The sequence below is a fragment of the Paralichthys olivaceus genome, chromosome 13, assembly GCF_024713975.1.
Source record: "Paralichthys olivaceus isolate ysfri-2021 chromosome 13, ASM2471397v2, whole genome shotgun sequence".
Classification (NCBI taxonomy): Eukaryota; Metazoa; Chordata; class Actinopteri; order Pleuronectiformes; family Paralichthyidae; genus Paralichthys; species Paralichthys olivaceus.
In genome coordinates this window covers 10,454,597-10,475,061 of record NC_091105.1, presented here as the reverse complement: position 1 = coordinate 10,475,061, position 20,465 = coordinate 10,454,597, and the positions used below count along the sequence as shown (strand labels likewise).

The 20,465-nt window shown below is 43.1% G+C and overlaps 3 protein-coding genes across 6 annotated transcripts in view; 2 read left to right on the top strand and 1 right to left on the bottom strand.

Annotated features, from left to right (window-relative positions):
- adam22 (ADAM metallopeptidase domain 22) overlaps nucleotides 1–7,862 on the top strand; it is a 49,479-nt gene extending 41,617 nt beyond the window's left edge. Inside the window, exons 23-32 of one of the 4 annotated variants that reach the window (XM_069536667.1) lie at nucleotides 316–484; nucleotides 1,065–1,176; nucleotides 1,896–1,986; nucleotides 2,339–2,392; nucleotides 2,955–3,062; nucleotides 3,600–3,700; nucleotides 3,855–3,921; nucleotides 5,151–5,240; nucleotides 7,186–7,309; nucleotides 7,694–7,862. In XM_069536667.1, the coding sequence (XP_069392768.1) occupies nucleotides 316–484; nucleotides 1,065–1,176; nucleotides 1,896–1,986; nucleotides 2,339–2,392; nucleotides 2,955–3,062; nucleotides 3,600–3,700; nucleotides 3,855–3,921; nucleotides 5,151–5,240; nucleotides 7,186–7,309; nucleotides 7,694–7,714 (937 nt within the window). In that variant the 3' untranslated portion in view covers nucleotides 7,715–7,862. Of the gene's footprint in view, nucleotides 1–315; nucleotides 485–1,064; nucleotides 1,177–1,895; nucleotides 1,987–2,338; nucleotides 2,393–2,954; nucleotides 3,153–3,599; nucleotides 3,701–3,854; nucleotides 3,922–5,150; nucleotides 5,241–7,185; nucleotides 7,310–7,693 lie in introns of all 4 variants that reach the window. The other 3 variants (XM_069536665.1, XM_069536668.1, XM_069536666.1) reach the window with 3 other exon arrangements.
- Nucleotides 7,863–10,447: 2,585 nt separating this feature from the next.
- Nucleotides 10,448–14,154, bottom strand: gtpbp10 (GTP-binding protein 10 (putative)). The gene is made up of 10 exons (XM_020093231.2): nucleotides 13,995–14,154; nucleotides 13,205–13,398; nucleotides 12,970–13,061; nucleotides 12,503–12,647; nucleotides 12,328–12,401; nucleotides 12,190–12,242; nucleotides 11,981–12,088; nucleotides 11,706–11,783; nucleotides 11,466–11,589; nucleotides 10,448–11,321 (listed from the first exon to the last, which is right to left on the bottom strand). The coding sequence occupies exons 1-10, from the start codon at nucleotides 14,025–14,027 to the stop codon at nucleotides 11,110–11,112; spliced, it is 1,113 nt and encodes a 370-aa protein (XP_019948790.2). The 5' UTR covers nucleotides 14,028–14,154; the 3' UTR covers nucleotides 10,448–11,109.
- A 1,111-nt stretch (nucleotides 14,155–15,265) lies between these two features.
- osgin2 (oxidative stress induced growth inhibitor family member 2) lies at nucleotides 15,266–20,087 on the top strand. The gene is made up of 6 exons (XM_069536669.1): nucleotides 15,266–15,406; nucleotides 17,753–17,845; nucleotides 17,938–18,074; nucleotides 18,302–18,493; nucleotides 18,612–18,703; nucleotides 18,791–20,087. Exons 2-6 carry the CDS (start codon nucleotides 17,779–17,781, stop codon nucleotides 19,953–19,955), a joined length of 1,653 nt encoding a protein of 550 aa, XP_069392770.1. The 5' UTR covers nucleotides 15,266–15,406; nucleotides 17,753–17,778; the 3' UTR covers nucleotides 19,956–20,087.
- Nucleotides 20,088–20,465: the final 378 nt, after the last annotated feature.

Genomic DNA, 20,465 nt, shown 5'->3' with positions numbered 1-20,465 from the left:
CAGTTGTCTAAAACATCATCAGGGTCAAGAAGCAAAGGCATCGATCTTTCCAAACTCACCAAGAGTAATTTCCTCACTAATAATAATCTGAATTATTCATAACGTAACATCATTCTGAGGCGCGGAGTAAATTGCTTTTTGAGGACGTTGATGAAACTCGTCGAGAGACATTGTGACACCCCAACAGAATGACCTTTGGAGTGCACTCTTCACAACAGATGACAGTGACCATGCAACTCACTGTTACCTTACCTGAACTTTATCTTTATCACATAAAATGCTGTGTAAGTGACTGAGTTCATGTTTGTTGCTCAGCGGTGCTCACGTGCTGATTGATGGAGACACTGATCTGGGATATGTCGAGGATGGGACGGCCTGCGGGACGGACAGCATCTGTTTCAATCACAAATGTCTCCCAATCCAACAGTTCAACTTCAGCACGTGCCCCGGGACGACTGACAAGAGCATCTGCTCTGGACACGGGGTATATACATACAGTGAACACACACATACAGTGAACACACACATATAGTGAACACACACATACAGTGAACACACACATACAGTGAACACACACATATAGTGAACACACACTTGCACATTTATAAGTTTATGTTAATGTGGCACTTTTAGCCACTGAGCTGAAACTGGGAACAACTATTGGAGCAGGTTTCTTTCAGGATGGTTGATGACTGTGAATAAAAGGTCAATTATCTTTGGCCAAAACTGAATTTATGCTTCAAAGTCAAACAAGATTAAAAAGTAGGGTATAAAATTAAAAACATTTTCAAGAAAATCAACCAGAAAGTTAGTGATAGAATAGATATAATAAATAAGTCTAAGATGTATAATTAAATACACACATAAATGAATGTAATACATAAAATTAAAAGCCAGAAAAGGTCCTAAAACTTCAAACTCAGTGTCTTGAATAGTTTTTGTAGGTATGTGATACTTTTTATTGCACTGGAAATATATTTATTTTTCTTTTCACCACAGTTTTCACATTTAAAGATTTTTAGGATGTGTTTTCAATTTCTTATTGTTATATATTCCCACTGTAGGTGTGCAGTAATGATCTGAAGTGTGTGTGTTACCTTGGCTGGGCTGGAGACGACTGCAACTCCACGTCTCCACTCAGTTATCTTGTGGTGGGACCGACTGCCTCAGTTTCAGGTAAATGCGTTGATGCTCTGTGCTCACACCTCTGTCTGCGTCCTGCTTTCTTCACATTCATTTTCCTCTGCACTTCATATATGTGCTTCTTGGCTCTGTCTCCCTGACTTTATCACTTTCAGTTCTTATTTTATCATCGTCAGATCCTCAAATGTTAATATGTTTAATATTTCAAGGTTTTTCTTTCTATTTCTATTCACGTGTGCTCATTAAAACCAGCAGCATTTTGCATTCACTGAACCATGCATGTCATTCTTTCTGTTCGTCATTATTTTTTACATTCATTCTTTGTCGACAGGCTGATGTCTTTGACGGAGTGACTTGAGGTCAGATTTGAGTTCTTTTTTTTTGTTTGTTATATATGTTGTGTCTTCGATGTCATTTCCTCACTCTTTTCCTCTCGCACCCCCATCTCAGCTCACCACTGTCACTTTTTTTTAAAAAATTGTTATCGTGAACCTGAAAACCTACTTCACATGTAAATTCCCCTCAGAGCAGCGATGACAGGCATCAGCGGTTAATGTTTTCTCAGTTTACGCCCTCTTGTTCTCCTTTTACTCTACTCCTGCTAATTGTAGTGTGTTTTAATGTCCTGCCGCAGTGTTTTGTGGTTTCTGTATCCCCATGTGCCCACATGAAACAGGAAACATGACACAATCCAATTAACACACAAATGGCTTCCCACTCTCCTCTCCCGTCCTCCTTTTCCTCTGTCTCAGGTATCACCAGTACAAACATCATCATCGGGGCCATCGTGGGCTCCATCCTCTTCCTCGCGCTCATAATGGCTGCTACAGCCTGGTGCTACAAGTAAGTGTCCCTGCAGCCTGCATGTGTGAGGTTTGTAATCAGAAGCTCCCAACCTCTGCTGGCAGCGAGAAAGCTAAAGGGGTTGTGACTGATCAGAACGAAAGGAAATAAGACAATTTCAGCTACACATAATTTGTGCGCATTCAGACTTTTCCTCTCATCTTGTGAATTACACAATAATCTGAGACCTTAATGATATAGTTGTTCAGACAAAGCAAGACAAAAAAAAATAGTTTGAATTGGTCCCAAGTCCCAATCAGGTCCTAGGTAGTATTTTGAGTGAACGCAAGTCAGCAATCTGACAAAAGCTCCATTATCATCAGGCTGAGTATCCTTGTTCTTCTCTTCACAGGAGCTATAAGCAGAGATGCTATGTGGAGTCTGAGGTTCACCGAAGATTCTGCCGGTTTGCTCACTTTAACATTTTTTTGTTGTCAACGTTGCATTGTTTTTAAATGTCAGAGCTGTGGTTTGCTCAGGTGAGCTGTAAGAGTAAGTGTTCCCTCAGCAATGTTATTTTATATGTTTTGTGTGTAAAATGTGAAACAGCAAAGATTTGTGTCAAATAAATGTAGTGAAGGAAAAGGCATTTCCCTGTAGAGATGCAGGAGGAGTATTAAGTTATACAGTATCTCCAAATTGCACTGATTTGCAGTACTTAAGTACCTGTACTTAATTACTTTCTGCCACTGAAAAAACAACAACAGAAGAACTGCTGTGTGAGAAAAAAATACTCAGAGAAATAAATAATAGAGAAATAAATTACTAATAGGAGGATTTGATTATGTTACAGCCACCAGATATTGCACTCTGTGGAAAGTCAACAAAACCGTAATGTAATTATTAAAAAGGAACATATGTATAGTTTGTTGGTCATAAACAGTTGATAAATAACTATTCATATTTGAAGGTGTATTTGTCCTGTGATTGTGTTTCCTCCCATCTAAAGTGTCATTCTGTATTTGTAGGCAAATGCCCCCAGGTGACTATGTAACAAAGCCTGGGGACGCAGATTCCTTTTACAGTGACATGCCTCCGGGTGTCAGCACAAACTCCGGCTGCAGCTCCAAGAAGAGGTCAGCCTGCCTGTCGCACCTGCAGATTTGCACCCTGTCCTTCACTCCCTCCATCCCATCCATAGCACACATCTCACTGTTTGGCTTCAGGTGTGCTCATCTCATCATCACTCATTTAGTGTGTGTGTGTGTGTGTGTGTGTGTGTGTGTGTGTGTGTGTGTGTGTGTGTGTGTTTAGCGGTGTAGAGACGCTCAATTTGTGCTGATGTGTGTTCACATTTGTTTCTCTCATGGCTTTTACCATGTGTATCTGTCTTTAAACATTTTGGAAATGGACCAAAATGTTTAGAACTGAACTGAAATCACCTCTCACCTCGGTGCTCACATCATGTCACACTCCGAGGTCATGATGCTGTTTCAAGCCTCATAATGTTGCCATGTGCTGCAATGGCATCTTCATTTTCTCCTTCATTTACCTGGGCCTCTCCCTCGTCTCTACATCTGCAACGAGAGCAGAGCAGCATTTAATGATTTGTCAGTTTAGATGGTCGATGTTGCACTGATAATATTTTGTCCTTGCTGTATGTGTGTGTGTAGATCTAACGGGCTGTCACACTCATGGAGTGAGAGAATCCCAGATGCCAAACACATTTCCGACATCTGTGAAAACGGGCGACCGAGGAGCAACTCGTGGCAAGGTAACACACAGATCCCCACTTATTCACAAGAGGAAATATTGCTGATGTATGTTCTCTCTCTCTTGCATTATACATAACCCCAGTAAGTATTTTGCGAGGATATTATATCTATATCTCTATGTTAAGTGTTTGTTTATGTTCTGTTTCTCTGCAGGAAATCTGAGCGGGAATCGTAAGAAACTGAAAGGAAAGAAGTTCCGTGCTCGCTCTAACTCCACAGAGTAAGTTTGTTGTGGCAAGTTGGTAATGTTGTCATGTCAGTGAACATAGTGACGCTCAGGTACGCAGATGAACAGAAGCTCTAGTTGAAAATACATCGACCAGTCATTGGGTTTTTTAAAGGATAAAGCTCATGTTATTCTTTATTTTATATTGTGTACATCAACAAATCCCATTAAAAGACCAAAACTTTTTAGTTTGTTCTCTCATCACTTAAGTTCCATCGCTCTTCAGTGTGACTAGCTCCTACAGAGGATGTAAATCATTCAAAAATGTATAATAATAAAAAATAATAGTTGGGCTTACGTTAACAGGATTAAATAGTGTATTTATTGGGAACTATTTTCACTTGTGGATGAATATACATTTGGTGAAACGTCTTGATTGATGGATGAGACTCATGATTGGTCGAGGCTCCATTCCCTGATGTCTACTGCACAGACTCTGGCTCCAAATGCAATTAGGATCAATTTATTGTTTGTTTTGGTCTTTTTATGAGGTTTGTTGAGTATAATAAAATAAAGAATATACATTTTATTATCTACTAGCAGAGCATAGCTATAATAACACAATTTGTTTTCCTCTCAGAGGAGAGATAGACATTTAAAGAGTGTTGTACTGAGGCTCATCAGCTGGTCAAGTCCTAAGTGAGGTCACATTGTTCACATCAGCTCTTGTGGAACTTGTGAACTCTAGTCACAAATATTACTAATGCTGCTAATAACCAAATGAAGCATATGTTTGCATTCCTGCCTGTTGACTGTGAATGAACAATGAATGGTGCATCGGCTGCCTCCTGTCTGTGGGTCTGAAGGTCATGGCACATGATGCACAGTCTGCAGTGCACCTGTTCTCACTGCAAGCATGAGACTGACTGAGTGGCGACAAGCATAAGCGCTCGGAATGATGTGACATGTAACCAATGTGCAAGTGAACCTGTAACACACAACACAGTTGTTTGCCATTGACATGGTGCTGTTTTCATCCGACACCACACGCAGGTCTGTCCGCCATCGTTCTCACCATTTTCTCTACTGCATCTTGGTGTTTGTTCAGATTATCTTTGCTCTGCTCTGCTTTCCTAAAAATATTTCCTCTTCCTCTCTCCTCCTCCCCCTCCCAATACTTACTTCTGGAGATCTTCCTTTTCATTTCTGTTCCTTCCTTTTCTCTCTTCTCCCCCTTCCTTGTGTTGTGTCCATCACCCCACACCCCCCCTCACCTCCCACAGGTATTTAACCCCTCGCTTCAAAGCAGAGATTTATGATGTAACTAAATGGGTAGAAGATGTGAATAAAAACACTCAAGGACCTTACCTTAGGTATAACCTCAGACCATGTCCCTGTACCCCACACGCTTCTTAAAACCCCCTCACTTTTCATTTAATTTATCGTTTTGTCAAGGAAAGAAAGAATTAGTGCCAATCTGGGAGAGTTTTTCTGCCGAAGTTTGAAAATAAAATCTCAGAGAACTTGTTCTCAACAGCTGGCATGCTGGGATTTGTAGTCTTTAAAAAGGTGAAAAGAAGTTTTCTGCTTTATATTTTATTATATATTTTGCCCAGTTTTATTAAAGCCATTTTCTCCTTTTTAACCAGCTGCATTTTAATTTGCAGATTTTTATTTCCTGCTGTAATATGACTCTTGCTTCCGTCTGTGCCCGTGTAACAGTTATGCTGCAGATATAATTTTATACCTTTTTTCTCCACATCCCCTCCTTTGCTTCTCCCCCTCCGCCTCTTGTTACCTCTGCATGTTCAGTGTTGTCGTGTCAGTACGTGTCCGTGTGTCGGCCCCGCCTCGCTCCCTGGTGGCCTTACGCTCCTTCCCATCAGTGTGATGTCACTTCTGAGCCAAACATTTTGTGACATCATCACTGAGCTGCTTTGACAAACTGTAGGCCACCTCTTCGATCGTGTCCAAGGTCTATAGATCATCACAAACACGAGGTTTCCTTAAGAACGAGGGAGCTCATGGGCTCACAGGCTCTGTAGAGCTCTGGTCCCATGTTAGCACACTGACTGTTTCTTCACCTCACCTGACCGTCAGTCAGCGTTGTAATCTATAGACCTTCACTGCGTCCAGGAGCACAATCCTGCCCCTCCGCCCACTTTACATTTACTCAATGATAGAATCAGTGCAACAGAGTGGAGAGACATGGAGGATTATAAGGTTTACAGAACAAAAACCTCAATGTTGAGACAACGTGATCTCACTGTTCGGTTCTTTCCAGCCCAAAACGTACACTTATGAATAATCTTCAAAAGGAACGGGGCTAGTTCACACGTCAAAGGACTCACTTGCCGTAGCGACGTCTCAAGTACAAGGACTCTCCTCAGATTGACAAGAATAACAGTGAGGACATGTATTTGATGCCATGGTGTCATTTTCTCCAAAGTCCTAAATGCTGATATAACTATAATTTTTTTAAATCAAGAAATTAACAAAGAACCTGATATTTTTTTTAGAAAATAATGAGTTTTACAGAAATGCTTAATAACACAGGAGCTGTTGCTGTTAGTGCTTCTATTAAAAGCCCTTTTTGAGCTGCTCCCTCAACCAACGGTCTCTCCACCTCTCTGACCAGCGCTGGTATATCCCATCACCACACAGCAGTGGTATATAACCAGCTACTGTACACGGGGCAGGTTTTCTCTGTCTATTCCTCTTACCCAGCTCCGGTCTGGTCTGACGTCCCAGTCGCCTCATCATACTCACTGCTCCCAGCATTTGTCACATTCAGCACACGTACTGGTCCAACTCTACAAGACGACACACGGGCACAGCTCACAGCAGGATATACCTCTAGCAGCCCCACAGAGGCTAAATGTATATTCGTGCAAATTCTGGCCTTGTGTGTGTTTCAGTGCAGGTTGATGAAGCAGTGATGCTGGAGCATGTGATACAGGAAACTATGACTGTCCACACCGCAGCTGGGTCCCTGTGTGCCGCTGAAAAAGAAGTACAAACTGTATACAGAGGTTGACCATAAAAGCTGAGGGATGGTGTTATTTTTAACAGATGCCACGATCCGTCTTTCTGAGGGAAACTGTGATACAAGCTTTTAAGGGCAACCTCTCTGTGCAGGAATACTGAATAATTAGAGCAGCTCAAGAAGGATGTTGCCCAAAGTCACAGATCCAACATTAGCTCAACGTCGTCAGTCTAACCTCATTTATCCATCTGTGTCTTTGGCCAACATAATGCTGCACCAGGTAGAAAAGAAGAGGCAATCATTTTGATGATGTCACTTTATCTTTCCCTCAGGACGCTATCCCCCGCCAAGTCTCCCACTTCCTCCACAGGATCCATTGCATCCAGCAGGAAGTACCCGTACCCCATGCCCCCTCTCCCCGATGACCAGAGGAAAGCCAACAGGCAGAGTGCCAGGGCAAGTATCATCAATATGATCACATCATGTAACATAAAACCACATTACAGCAAGGATTGTGTTGGGACGACTGGTTTTAAATACAGTGGTGATTCTGTTCTGGTTGTCACAATGAATGAGAGAATCAAAGGGGGGGGAGCCAGATTTAGGAGACTTAACAGGGTTATGCACTCTCTGAGTGATATCAGTAATCATTATCAGTCCTGTAAAGATTTTTCATCAATGGGAAATCTGTGTAAATGTTGAAAAATGTTAAATTCCCGGTATTCCCCTGACCCATACTGAATCCTTCCACCAATTTTCATGGAAAAAGTTACGTCCAATGTTGAATTAATTTTTCTTTCTCTTCTCTTACTTTCCTCCTCCCTCTTCTTGTCCGTGCAGCTGTGGGAGACTTCAATATAACAGCCGTATCAGCCACTCTGCAAAAGACCTAAAGGAACTACACTTGTCTCTCCTTTTCTATGAATGACAAACACAAAATGAAACAAAATTGACTCTAGGCGACTAAAGAGAAAGAGAGAGAGAGAGCCCCCAACTAGAGTGGAAACAGGCAGAGGTGTGTGTGAGTCGGTGTGTACAAGCATCTCTGAGGCCGTCGAGCCAGACGTTCAGTGGATCACTACAAGATGACGCTAGAGTGCACACGGGAAAACCAGCTCCACATCCACTCCAGACCAGCTGGAGCTGAGACTGAGCTCTTCCAGTCTGCTCAGGCCTCACCAACAGGCCTCACTAATGGGACTCCAAACCCCAACCTCCACCCCCCCCCTTTCCCACAATCCCTGAAACCTTGACACATCCTCCACAGCTTGGCTCACATCACACTCATTTCAACACCCACCGCTCCATGAGTGGTTCCAAGCTCAGCAGAACCAGAAGTGGGTCACGGCATCGCTGGATTCGTCGGATCATTTTTGACGCACGTGAAATCACTGTAGAAACTCCCAACACTGTATGCATGAGACAACCCCGTTTATCAGCAACCTCCTCCGAGCGAAAAGACGAGAAGAAGAGCGATGTGAGAGGAAAGCATGCGAGGGGGCAGTGATTTTATACCGTCTGTAGGCTTAGATGCTTTCTCTCCACTATAGGTAACTCATATTGTATCACCACTTATAACCCATGACATGGACCCGACCCTGCTCCTCTTCCTCCCGTCCCTCGGTTTGTTTGTGTAAATATGTACAGTGAAATACAAAGAGTATGTTTTTGCTTTTTTTTTGAAAGAGGAAGGTATCCTCCTCCTGCTGTGTTGTGTTGTAGACAGAAGCAGATCTCTGTAGATGGGTGTCGAGACCTCCCCACTCGTCTCTCTGTCTGTTTCAAACTTTCTCCTCCTCATTTCTTTCTTCCCTCCCTCTGGCTTTTTTTCCCCATGCGACTGTGACCTCTATAGCTTTCTCCATCCACAGCAGAATGTAACGTGTTCTCTAGTTTTCTCAATATTAGCACTAGTGTCACTTATCTCTGGGAGAAACACACAGACGTGAAGAGGAAGTATAAATTGTGGCACAGTGAGAAGTTGATTTAGCTCAATTAGTTTGACGTGCCATCCCTGTGTGAGGTGAATGGTCTGAGATGTGTTTGGTGTAGTTATAGATATTCCACTTTTCACTCACGTGGCTTTTGGAAGGTTTTCCCATCGATGGTGTTAAGAAGTTGAGAGTTTTCCACGATTCAACATTTGGATGTTTGAGACCGAACGTGCGATGAGATCTGGAAACCGTGATTGAAATGTGCATTTTGGATTTAGCTGTTGATGATTGAAATATTTAGCTTGTAAATGAGTAACTATGCTGTACAGTGCTTGCTGTTCGAGCTTGTGAAGACCAACAGCATGACAGTTCTATATCAAATTAAGTTATTTCTCTGGTAGGCATGTCACTGAAAAGACCTTTATTTCCCCCCCCTCACTGCTACTGCTTAATGGGTTTGTGCACCCGCAGACTGTCTCAGGACCAGTCATGGCAGGAAGTCACAGGGTTGAGACGTGATTGAGAATGGACATCTTTAGATATTTAAGTTGGATCTTTGTGGAGAATAATCTCATATCAGCAGGTTCTCTGTACAGTTACAGCTCGTTGTTCTACCTTGTGTAGAAACTGTCGTCTTAAGGGCCTCACGTTTGTCATTCTACCGTCGTTTCGTTTTTGTTCTGGTGTTGGCACTTGTTCATTTGTAATTCATGTATGCATTAGGACTGTATAGGTAATATGATTGTCACAATATTGGACTAATATTGCTTCTAGTATCTTTTTTTAATAAGTACCTTTGTAATGTTCACTTTTTTCTCAGCATTATGTACAGCAACTACTCCGACAGTTATTAAGTGCATTATTGTAATTCTGTGTTAATGAGTTTGAAAGGAGAGATGAAGGCTTTTCCCTTTTTTTTTTTTTTTTTACACATTCTCTCCTTTGGCATGTGCTGATCAGTATCTGATAGGTTTTGGACACACGTGTTGTAACTGAGGTCTGAATGATTTGCCTTCATCCAGAGCTTTTTAAGTCTTTGCTCTGGTTCTTCAGCGTCCAGTGGCGCAGGTTGTAATCTTCTTAACATCGTAATACTGTGCTACAGCGAGACATTTTCTCCTGGTGTCACCGACGTTGCACTGGATGATGGGACCACGCAGGCTGCAGTCACTTCTGATTGTACGGCTGTCAATCTTTCCTGTAAACATATCAGCCGTTGCCTACCTGTACACGTTGGGTGGACTCTGGCGAACGCCTGCACGCATGAGCTGTCTGTCTCTGTGTGGCCAGAGACTTGAATGTATTTGTGTACTAGAGCACACCCACCACCGAGTCTCCCCCACACTGTCCCATCCCGCCAGGACACATCGGCACTCCGCTCCAGGAACCTTAAAAAAACCACACATGTTCTAGTTCAGATCTAAATACTGCAGTTGCTGTCAGTTTTTAATTTTTCCTTTCAAAATTTTTGCCTGTATGCTGTACATACGATGATGCAAAAATCAATCCCCTTATTTTTTCCCCCCTCTTAATCATTCAGTATTGTAATATATTTAATATAAAATAAAACTTTCATCAACACAACTGTCTATTCTGCTGTTTTTAATAGCTTCTAGTAACTTGTAAAGGAAAACAAACAGCACATACATACATACATACATACTGGAAAACTGATAATTTATTGATTGTTCTTTTATTACAACACTACAGGGATGCACTGATCCAGTACAAACATTATCTAGTGGCTCCACGGCTGATTCACGACTATTCATGAGTTTCTCCTGTGATACATTGATTCATTTAAAGTTGCAGACTCTGTTGTTGGTGCCACATCCCTGTTACATGGCATCAAAATGATTCTAATGATTTCAAATGTTGGCATCAGTGAATCAAACACACAAAAAAATAAATACCATCTTAGCCTTCATTAACAATCAGATGAAACAGAAACGGTTGCTGAGGAGGTTCTGCATCATCTATGTATCTGGTGCTAAAGCTGATGCTGCATTGGTTTGACCTTTTCTCAGTAAAGGTTTACGGATCTGTTCGCTCAAATACTTATCAGTCTTTTGCAGTGCATCATTTCTGAATAGGACCTCGACAGCATCGACTGATATTTAGATCACATCCACCAACCAAACTTGAAGCACGTGATATTTTGGCAGCGTTGGTCAATAAGGAAGACAGATGTCCTTGAAACGCACCGAGCAGGGTGTCTGTCACAGGTAAGACAGAAAAGTTCCACTTCACCAGTTTGATCTTTTTTCAGAGCAGAGCAGAGCTCTTGTCATCGTGCTCTGAAGGTCCGACTCTCCGTGTTTATTATAAATGCTCGTGCGATGTTTGCCTAAGTGCCTGCAGTCTTTCTTGATGGATGGCTTTGGTTGCCATGGCGTCGTCTTCATCAAGCGACTCTCGGATGCAGCTTTTCAAATTGTCGATACCAAACCCGGTAGTGGCAGAGACGGGAACCACGTGTCTGAAGGTCATGTACTTGGTAGGTATCATGTCGTCAGGCAGCAGATCAGAGAACTCTGCAGGAGGGAAAAACAACATGAATGTTACAAATCAAGTTTGTCCTGGTAAAGATTTATGTTCAGTGTGTTGAAATGTTTTGAGCTGATATATTTTTCTATTCCTCAAGGAATAAAACTGCAAAGCAAATCCATAAAATTTACCATCTGGGTTTTGTAGCTGCTCCTTCAGCTCCTGTAATTTGTCCTCAGCGTCGGGAAGGTCCATCTTATTCACCACCAGCAGAGCAGGCTTCGACACAAGCTCCTCTTTGTACAACTCCAGCTCCTTTAGGTGACAAAGAAAGAGAAGGAGGAGCATGAAGAAGAAGACGGAGGAGGTAAATAAATGGTACACATGAGGATTCAGGTCAGGTCAGATTATAGCTACAGTATCAGTCTCACCTTGGTGAGAAGCTGCACAGCTTCAAAGGCCGACCTAAAGGGTGTTTTACTCGCCAGCTGGAAACCAGAAACATCAACCTGCCGCCAGACAAAACACAAACCAGATCCATCATCATCATCATCATCACAACCTGTAATTTGTGAATGGTTTTGACATAACTTTTTAAATAATTTACTTATGTAATGTTTCTTTTTACATTTGTTTTAACTATTTCACTTGTCTCTGCTAAATTAAACACATTCAAATTCATATGTAGTTGCGGCTTCTGACTCACAACGAACAGTAGCTGCTTGGTTCTCTCCACATGTTTCAGGAACTTGTGGCCCATTCCTTTATTTACGTGAGCCCCCTCAATCAGGCCCGGCAGGTCAGCGACAGAGATCTGCAGAAAAGAAACAAATGATGTGAACAAATGTTGAAGAGAAACAAATAAGTGGACACTTATTTACCGGAGATACTGAACACTACTGAGCATTCTCATACCTGTTTGTAATCTTTATACATCAGTTTGCCAATCTCAGGCTTCAAAGTTGTGACTGTAAAATAAACGAAGATTTTAGAAATAACAGTAACACAGCAAACACACCGTCACAGTAAACACTTGTAGCATCATGTACATACAAGCGTAGCTGGCGATCTGAGGTGTGGCGTTAGACAAGGCCGTCAGCAGAGAAGACTTTCCTGCATTTGGGAACCTGATTCAGCACAAAGAAAATCAGACATTCAAAGACACATGAAGCCAGTTTGAGCCTCAGCTGAAATGAACCAGTATGTTTGTGTGTGTTTCTGTTCTCACCCGACGAGGCCCAGGTCAGCGATTAGTTTGAGGTCAAAGCGTATGTGTTTGGCCTGACCCTTACTGGGCTCAAATGCAGAGTAGAGGGAGCCTCCTGGTCCTCCTTTCGCCACCAGCACACGGTCACCTTCAGCGTTCAGGTCACCTTGGAGGGGAACAAAAATTTTAAAACACAACACATTCATTGATTTTTTCTGCTCATTTGTTTTGTTTTTTTCTCTTATCTTTGCTTCTTTATGTTTATTGACAGATCACTAACAGCATTTATGATTTGCAACTGAATAAAAACTTTCATTTTAAAGTCCCCAATTACTGAATCAGTCTCCACAAATCCATATTATTTGGGCTTTAATTAACTCAAATGCTGTATTTCACCTTCATGTTCTTTATTAGCTTTAATGTCAACTGTATTAATTCTTTTTCAAATGTTTGACCAACAGTATGTTGCGTTTCACAATAAATGTTACCAAGTATTCTGCCATCATCAGCGGTGACAGTGATACCAACAGGAGCAAAGATCTCCAGGTCCTTTCCCTTCTCTCCTTTCAGTGCTCGGACACTGTCAATTAAATACAATACACACATGCGATAATTACACAAAACAGGTTTTAGCATCTGTTGTACAACATAAAGCTTCAGTTGAACTTAACCTCTGACTTTGTGTTTGAGAGAAAAGTCGAGGTTGGATTTAGAGAAACTAACCTGCTGTTGGCTCCTCCTCCTCCTAGGAAACGTTTCTGAGGATATTTGTCCTTGATCCGCTTCAGCGTCAGGTTCTTTGTTGCCACCACCCAAACATCTCCTCCCTTTCCTCCCTGTCCCCCGAGACGGGGCAACCCCATACCGCCGCTGCCACCGCGGACATACAGACGGAGATTGTCCACAAGGTTTCCAAACTGCAAAAAGGAGATTTTAGACTGATGAGATTCACAAATGTGTCCAGGAACACTGTTCAATATTAAAGTAATGATTAATAAAAACATTGTCAGCAGGGATTGGCTCCAGCCTCACAATGGAGGATAAGTGGTATAGATAATGGATGGGTGGATTGATGTATAACTATTTTTTTTTTGTATAATTGTATAGATCATGTGTGATCTAGTCACCCAGATCAGGAAATATGTTTTGGACTTTGGACTAGTAAGAGGACCTTGAGCTGTGACACTAAAGTTTTCAAATTTAAGAATTAGGGTTTCTGCTCAAATTCTCATGCACTGGATTTCACAATAAAACTGAAACCTAAGTTGAGCTAGGTTAGCATGCTAACAGTAACGCGTTCACTCTGATACTGTTCAGTCACAGATAACTCTCATCGTAACAACATCGTGATAAAAGTGTGAAATGGTTGAGAACACAGAGCCAGTTGGTCTGTGTTGATGTTTGGAAGCTAGTTAGCCTGTTAGCTTCGCAGCCAATGTCACCGTAAATAAAAAATAACTGTGGATGAAATCCTCGAGCATGAGATCACAGTGTGGTGTGTTTCAGTGTTTACCTTCCGGAGGCAGATCCTGCTGAGCTGAACCATCCTCAATGGCGCTTGTTGCCTTGTCGATCCACAGTTTGGTCTCTGTTGACTGAGTTAGCTGCTAGTGGACATGTGTTGGTGCAGGACAGGAAGCGGTGGTGGGTTCTCTCAGCTGATTGGCTCATGAAGCCGAGGGGCGGGACGGAGCTGCATCTGGACTGAGCCTGGACTGTATTAAAAAGATTCACACATGCAAACAACTATTGATTTGACTTTGCGTAAGAACAAATAATAATACTATAACAATAGTGTAATAAAATACAGTAGCCCTGCAAATATACAACAACAAAATAATATTTACTTAAGTTACAGACACAACTCCATTTTATCAACGGAGTTACTTTGTAAATTCTGATCATTAATACAAATATGAGATAAGTTCATCCTTTATTAGTCCCACAATGGGGATCATTGCAATATTACAGCAGCAAGGTTAGAAATAGGCACCAGTAAGTAATAATAAATAACATACAATACTTGTGGGGATAATAATACTTAAGTGTAAGGATAATAACACTGCTGCTGTGATATCAGAGGACATTTAGGATCAAAACTTGGTGAATATGACGCCGTTTCGAGTCATGGTTGAATGTTGGGGCCCACAGACACTTGAATGACACCACAGGAGCAGTATGGAGGCATTCTCTGGTTTTTCCTGTTGTTTTTATACGTTTTAAGAAATGGTTCCCTAGTTACTTTAGTTGTGTTTGGTTTGGCTGAAACGCTGTTTACTCCAAAAGTGTTTTGTGGACTCAAACACTTCAGCCACTCCTCCATTGGCACAGTGGTGAGTAGACAATGAGTGCATTTACACTTTCCATCCCTTCAATGTACAATACTTGGACATTCTAGACATAAGTAACATTAACACGTGTGTTTCTTTCAGACAGGAGTGTGTCAGTGAACAGGAGGAGGAGGAGGAGGAGGATGATGATGATGATGATGATGATGATGATGATGAGCATCTTCCGCCTGTATCCTCCTCCCTACGTGCACGCGCCTGCCGGTGCAGCGTAAGATGCGCATGTGACGACAAAAGCGCGCAGGACCCGGTTTCTCTTTATATCACACACACACACACACACACACTCTCTCTCTCTCTCTCTCTCTGTCTCTCTCTCTCCCTGTGGACAGCAGAGATCTAGATTCTCAGGCTGATCAGACCTGAATATTCCAGGTCTGCTCGGTTAACTGCACGGAGGTAATACGTGCGTGTGCGCGTGCGTGATGACGAGATTGGCTGCTCATCTCATGCAACATCCCGGACAGTCGCGTGGATCCTCCCACCGGTGTCTGTCTGTATTTATACGGCCAGAGATGCGGCTGTAGGTCGATGTAACGGGACGCCGCTGGGAGATAGAGAGATAGATCACAGCGCGGTAAGACACGTTGTTCTTGGCAGGTGGTTGCATGTGTGTCTGACCTGAATTATGCAATGATGGTAACATGTGCTCCTTGTGACTCATTGGACTCGGGCTGTAAGGAACTGGGAGTGCGTTTAGTGGGAGGCTGGAGCCTGCGTGGGTCCATGAGGGTGGTGTGTGAGGTGGGTCACATCATCCATGCTGCTCCATCAGTGTTGGCTGTGCTGCAGCAGCAGCATGCACATGGGCCACAGGACCAGTAGGCTATAGAGCTGCAGGTTTAAAGTTCTCACAATTGTGTAACCGATCTTTCTGCAAGGTGCACAAGTTGCAAGGAATGGTTGTAGTTTGCGACTCCTTTCAGATTAAATCAGGAGAAAAATGAGAAAACTCAGCTTGAAAAGCGTATTTATTTTACTGCATTGTTTCCAAATGAAGTACACGTAAGCAAGTGGATTAAAAAAATGCAGCCTCTATAATGTGTTAATGATGTGACCTCAACAGACATAAAAAGACACACATCAGCTCTAAGTTTCAGCTGTGTTTTAGCCCACAATACTCAGAACACTGTGTTCTAGAAAAGTGTGGTCCGTCCACACATGCTGCACAAAGGGCAGGGAGACAACCAAACAAAAGTGAGGTCATCCAACATCTTGGGTTGGGACGTTTCTATCCTTCCATTTTAGATGTGGGTGTGTTGAACTCTCAATGTTTCCCTGAATTTGAAACATTTATCCTTTTCCTCTCAGGCATTACAGTTTGTAGGATCAACTGTGCAATTGTTTTTACTTTGGTAAATGACACAGAATAAACTACAAAGATTTAATCACACTCTTCCATCTCAAAAATATGGCACTGCAGGTTGAGATGCCACATGATGCAACATCAGTGACTGATGTGCTCTATAATAATCATACTGAGAGATGCAAGCTGCAGTCTGAGATTCTTGTTCAAGGGCCTCAACAAACAACTGTTCCAAACACACACAAATTGCTGTGACTAAATAATCCTGTTGATCTGAGATATAGATGAAAACTCCATCTTGAAGCTGTGTTGTCAAGCATACTGTTGCTGTTGTCAAGAATGACTTCCTTTCTACTGTTATATCAACCATATGGGGAGACTTTGTTATTTTGTATTTTCTAAAATACTTTGTTGTGAACCAGATGGGATCTCCTGCAATCCACCTACAGTAAGAAACACATTTTGGTCCAAAAATTCTGGCAAAATCAACTTTTAGGACTGTAAACATTGTGGGGTTTCTTAAATTGAGCAGTGGTGTGGAAATGCCAGTATGAAGCTGCCAACTGGGGGCACAACATTCTCCAAACAAGGCAGGCAATGTGTGGAATCCCAGTGCTTTTACTGAAAAAGGTAAACAAACCGACGACAAAAGACAACCGGTTGGCTTACAGACACAGGTCAGACAGGGAGGAGGGAGGGAGAGAGGGGTGCATGTGAAATGAGGCGGACTGTACTGGCAGCAGGGGCACATGGGAGTTTGAAGGGAAGTGAGACAGAGTTTAGGGATACAAGACAAAAGCCGTGTGGGCAGTGTTTCAGTGAGTATGTAACTGGGGCAAGTGGGCCATGCTTACAGTAGGTGGTGGGTTGTTTTGGCGGGAGAATGTGTGTGTGTGTGTTGTGTCGGTGTGTCGGTGGTGGGTATAAGGGGGGAGGAGCTCTGATGGTTTGGTCTGTCAGCATGCCAGGACCACATTCTCATCCTGCTGCCATTGAAAGGGGCGGTAAAGACATAAACAGGCCCAGTGGGATTAGGGCCCACTCGGAGGAGTGATCAGAGGGGATTTGCTGCCCGGCGGGCACACAATGGCACTGTCGGGTAACACACAAACACACACTACACATGCTCACCGACAACATTTCACAACAGATCTGAGCCTACATAAATCTGATTAGAACACCCTTTTGTTTAGGAAGCGGTACCGGGGTTAACAGAGGCTAGTCTCGCCGCAGGCCATGTTTGATAGGACAGGGGGTGTGTGGACGTTGGCGGGACGGCAAGGACAAAAGCCGGGGGTATGTTGTGTTGTGGCGGGGTGTTTCCACGTGTGTGAAGCCCCAGACAGACAGGGAGGGTCATGGCTGTGTGTGGAAGCACAATAATGGGATGAATAAAGGCCCCCCCCACCCTCAATGGTTGTTTCAAGTCAGCTGACGATGGTGGTTGGAGACAGGATCTAACCCTGACATTAAACAACAACACCGGCAGACAAAAAGACAGCAGGCCGGTTTGAACCTGTTCAAATAATCTGAACCAGTTTGCTCTAAGATAAACATGTGATGCACAGATTCAGACAAGATCTTTCTTTGTAATTCTACCTTTTTGTTCCTCCTCAGTGCCGGCTCTGGCCCAGGTTGCAGCCATGCCTCTCCTGGAAGAGACCGCTCTGCCACAAGAGCACCCACCCACCGTCCCTGTTGTCATTATAGGTTAACATCTCAGTCTATGTCGTGCCACGTGATGCTGTGTGCCCCATTCTGATACTAATCCACCATTTAATAAACTTGGATTTGTTTTTCAGGCAATGGGCCTTCGGGTATTTGTCTGTCCTACCTGCTGAGTGGATACAAGCCCTACCTAGATACGGCAACTGTCCACCCAAACCCAATACTGTACAGAAAACTGCAGGAGACCAAGCACCTACCCATCACTGAACAGGTAAAGACAGTGCACATTACTTCAATGTGTACATGACCTCACAGGGACTACTTTTTCTTTTAATATTTCCTTACTGTTTTGTTTTATTTTACCTACTAATTGATTTTAATTCTGTATTTTGACTGATTTTATTTGCCTCTCTCCCATATTTTATCTTGGTAAAGCACTTTGTTTTGAAAAGTGCTGTATTAATAAAGTTCATTACATGTCTGGACACTTTCCTACAGGATCTGGAGTATTTGAGTGAAGGTCTTGAGGGGAGGTCAGGGAATCCAGTGGCTGTGCTTTTTGACACACTGCTGCACCCCAATGCTGACTATGGCTATGAGTTCCCTCCTGTCCTTCAGTGGAGGAGGGACAAACAGCAACACATCCCACACCTGGTGCTGGGGAGGGCAACACCTGGAGGTGCTTGGCATGTAAGCTACAAGGTTTAGTCTTCCAAACCTAACCATCCATGTTTTCTGTTCATCCTTTTATTATTATAGTCAATTTTTAAATTTTGCATTTTCTTCTCCCCCTCTTTCCTCTCCTCAGGCAATGGAAGGCTCCATGTTGACTATTAGTCTTGGCATCTGGATGGAGCTTCCCGGAGTCAACTACAGAGACTTGACCAATGGGAAACGCAGGTAACGACAAGGGGCAAGATTTATGGCAAGGACATGTCTCAAACTTCAGTACTACCTTGTTCCTCATTGTCTCCCTTCTCTCTCCAGGGATGTAACCAGTGACAGAGCAACCCCAGAGGAGATCTCATCCTATTACCGTAACTATGTGCAGCTAAAGGGCCTCCAAAATAATTTTGTTGACAACACCTATGTGACCTCCGTCCAGAAGCTCTGCCGGGGGCATGATGGGCAAACTGATGAAGGAGATGTACAGGTGGGAGATGGTAGAAATGGGGGCTTTGAGGGTAGTGGAGTTAAGTGTGTAGATGATGGAGGAGGGGGAGTTCTCTGGGAAGTAAGGGGATACCAGCAGGTGCAGAACGACACTCATGTACCCTTCTGTCTATTTGCTGAGAACGTGGTTCTCGCCACAGGTGCATCAGATTCACCGATTCGATTAGGTGTAGAGGGGGAGGACCTACCATTCGTATTCCACAGTATCTCAGACCTGGGATTGGCTGTAGGCCGCAGAGAGCTGGATATGAACTCTGATCCGGTTTTAATTGTAGGTGCCGGTTTAAGTGCGGCAGATGCAGTTCTGTGTGCTTGCAACAGCAACATTAGGGTGCTACATGTCTTTCGCAAGAGCGTAGATGACCAAGATCTCATCTTCAAACAGCTGCCCAAGACCCTGTACCCAGAGTACCACAAAGTTTACAACATGATGTGCTCTCAGACCTACACAAATGTGGCCACCTCCTCTGCTCCTAACAGACCCCAGGCAGTTAGCATTGCCTCTTCGGTTTGTGCCAAGATGTGCCCGAAGCCCCAGCTGGCCACAGGCAATATGACTGGTAACGCCAGTGTCGGCTTGTTTCCCGACTACACTAGTTTCCCAGAACACTGCGTGGTGTCCTTCCAGTCTGACATGAAGTGTTTGCTGCAGGGGATGAACTCCCTCAAGGCGTTCAAGATCTCCATGGTCCTGGTGCTAATCGGGACCAACCCCAACTTATTTTTTTTGAAGGGGCAAGGCCAGTACCTGGGTCAGGATCCAACAAAACCCATCTCTTGCAAGCAGAACACCATTGACATCCACCCATACACGTTTGAGTGTACCAAGGAACCAGGTCTATTTGCCATGGGCCCGCTGGTGGGAGACAACTTTGTTCGCTTTTTGAAGGGTGGCGCTTTAGGCATCGCCTCCTGTCTGCTGAAGAGACTCAAGAAGAAAGGAAAGCTCATCAGCAGTGGAGGAAATAACTTCATCTGAAAACATGATGGAAAAGAGAGTAGTACACGTTGGTTGTAGGGCACAGATATTGAGTGCTTTTTGTAACCGATGTAAAAGGTGTTGAGGAGTTTTAATATGCTCTGATCATTCATGCAGTATTTTCTCATCACAGCTTGGACATTTTAAACTTACAGAGACCAAAAAGACAGTGGATGTACACCAATTAGTTTCTAAAGAAACAAAAGACCGCTTTCAAGAGTCTTGTCTGACTTCACAAGAAGTCCAAGCTACCGTGTGCCAATGTTTTCTAGTCAATCTGTAACCTCACAACTCAATGGGACCTTATATTCATCAGGGTTATTTATTTGTTCACCATGTGTCTTTCAATCCATTTATTAACTAACTTTACTTGACTTAAATCGTTTTTTTATAAACTTCAGGAGACAGAATACTAAAATGTAGAAGCGTCTTCTCTAAAAGCAAACTGTGGTCCCGCTTACAAACGTGCAATGATCTGAACTCTACGCAACAAAGCCAAGAGTGGTGACT

Coding starts and splice junctions, on each gene's coding strand:
- gtpbp10 (XM_020093231.2), bottom strand. CDS start 14,027: ATGGTTCAGCTCAGCAGGATCTGCCTCCGGAAG. Junction 12,243..12,327: donor TCAGATCGCCAGCTACGCTT/GTATGTACATGA, acceptor TTTATTTTACAG/TCACAACTTTGAAGCCTGAG. Junction 11,784..11,980: donor CCAAGCAGCTACTGTTCGTT/GTGAGTCAGAAG, acceptor GTCTGGCGGCAG/GTTGATGTTTCTGGTTTCCA.
- osgin2 (XM_069536669.1), top strand. CDS start 17,779: ATGCCTCTCCTGGAAGAGACCGCTCTGCCACAAGAGCACCCACCCACC. Junction 17,846..17,937: donor CGTCCCTGTTGTCATTATAG/GTTAACATCTCA, acceptor TTTGTTTTTCAG/GCAATGGGCCTTCGGGTATT. Junction 18,494..18,611: donor CACCTGGAGGTGCTTGGCAT/GTAAGCTACAAG, acceptor TCCTCTCCTCAG/GCAATGGAAGGCTCCATGTT.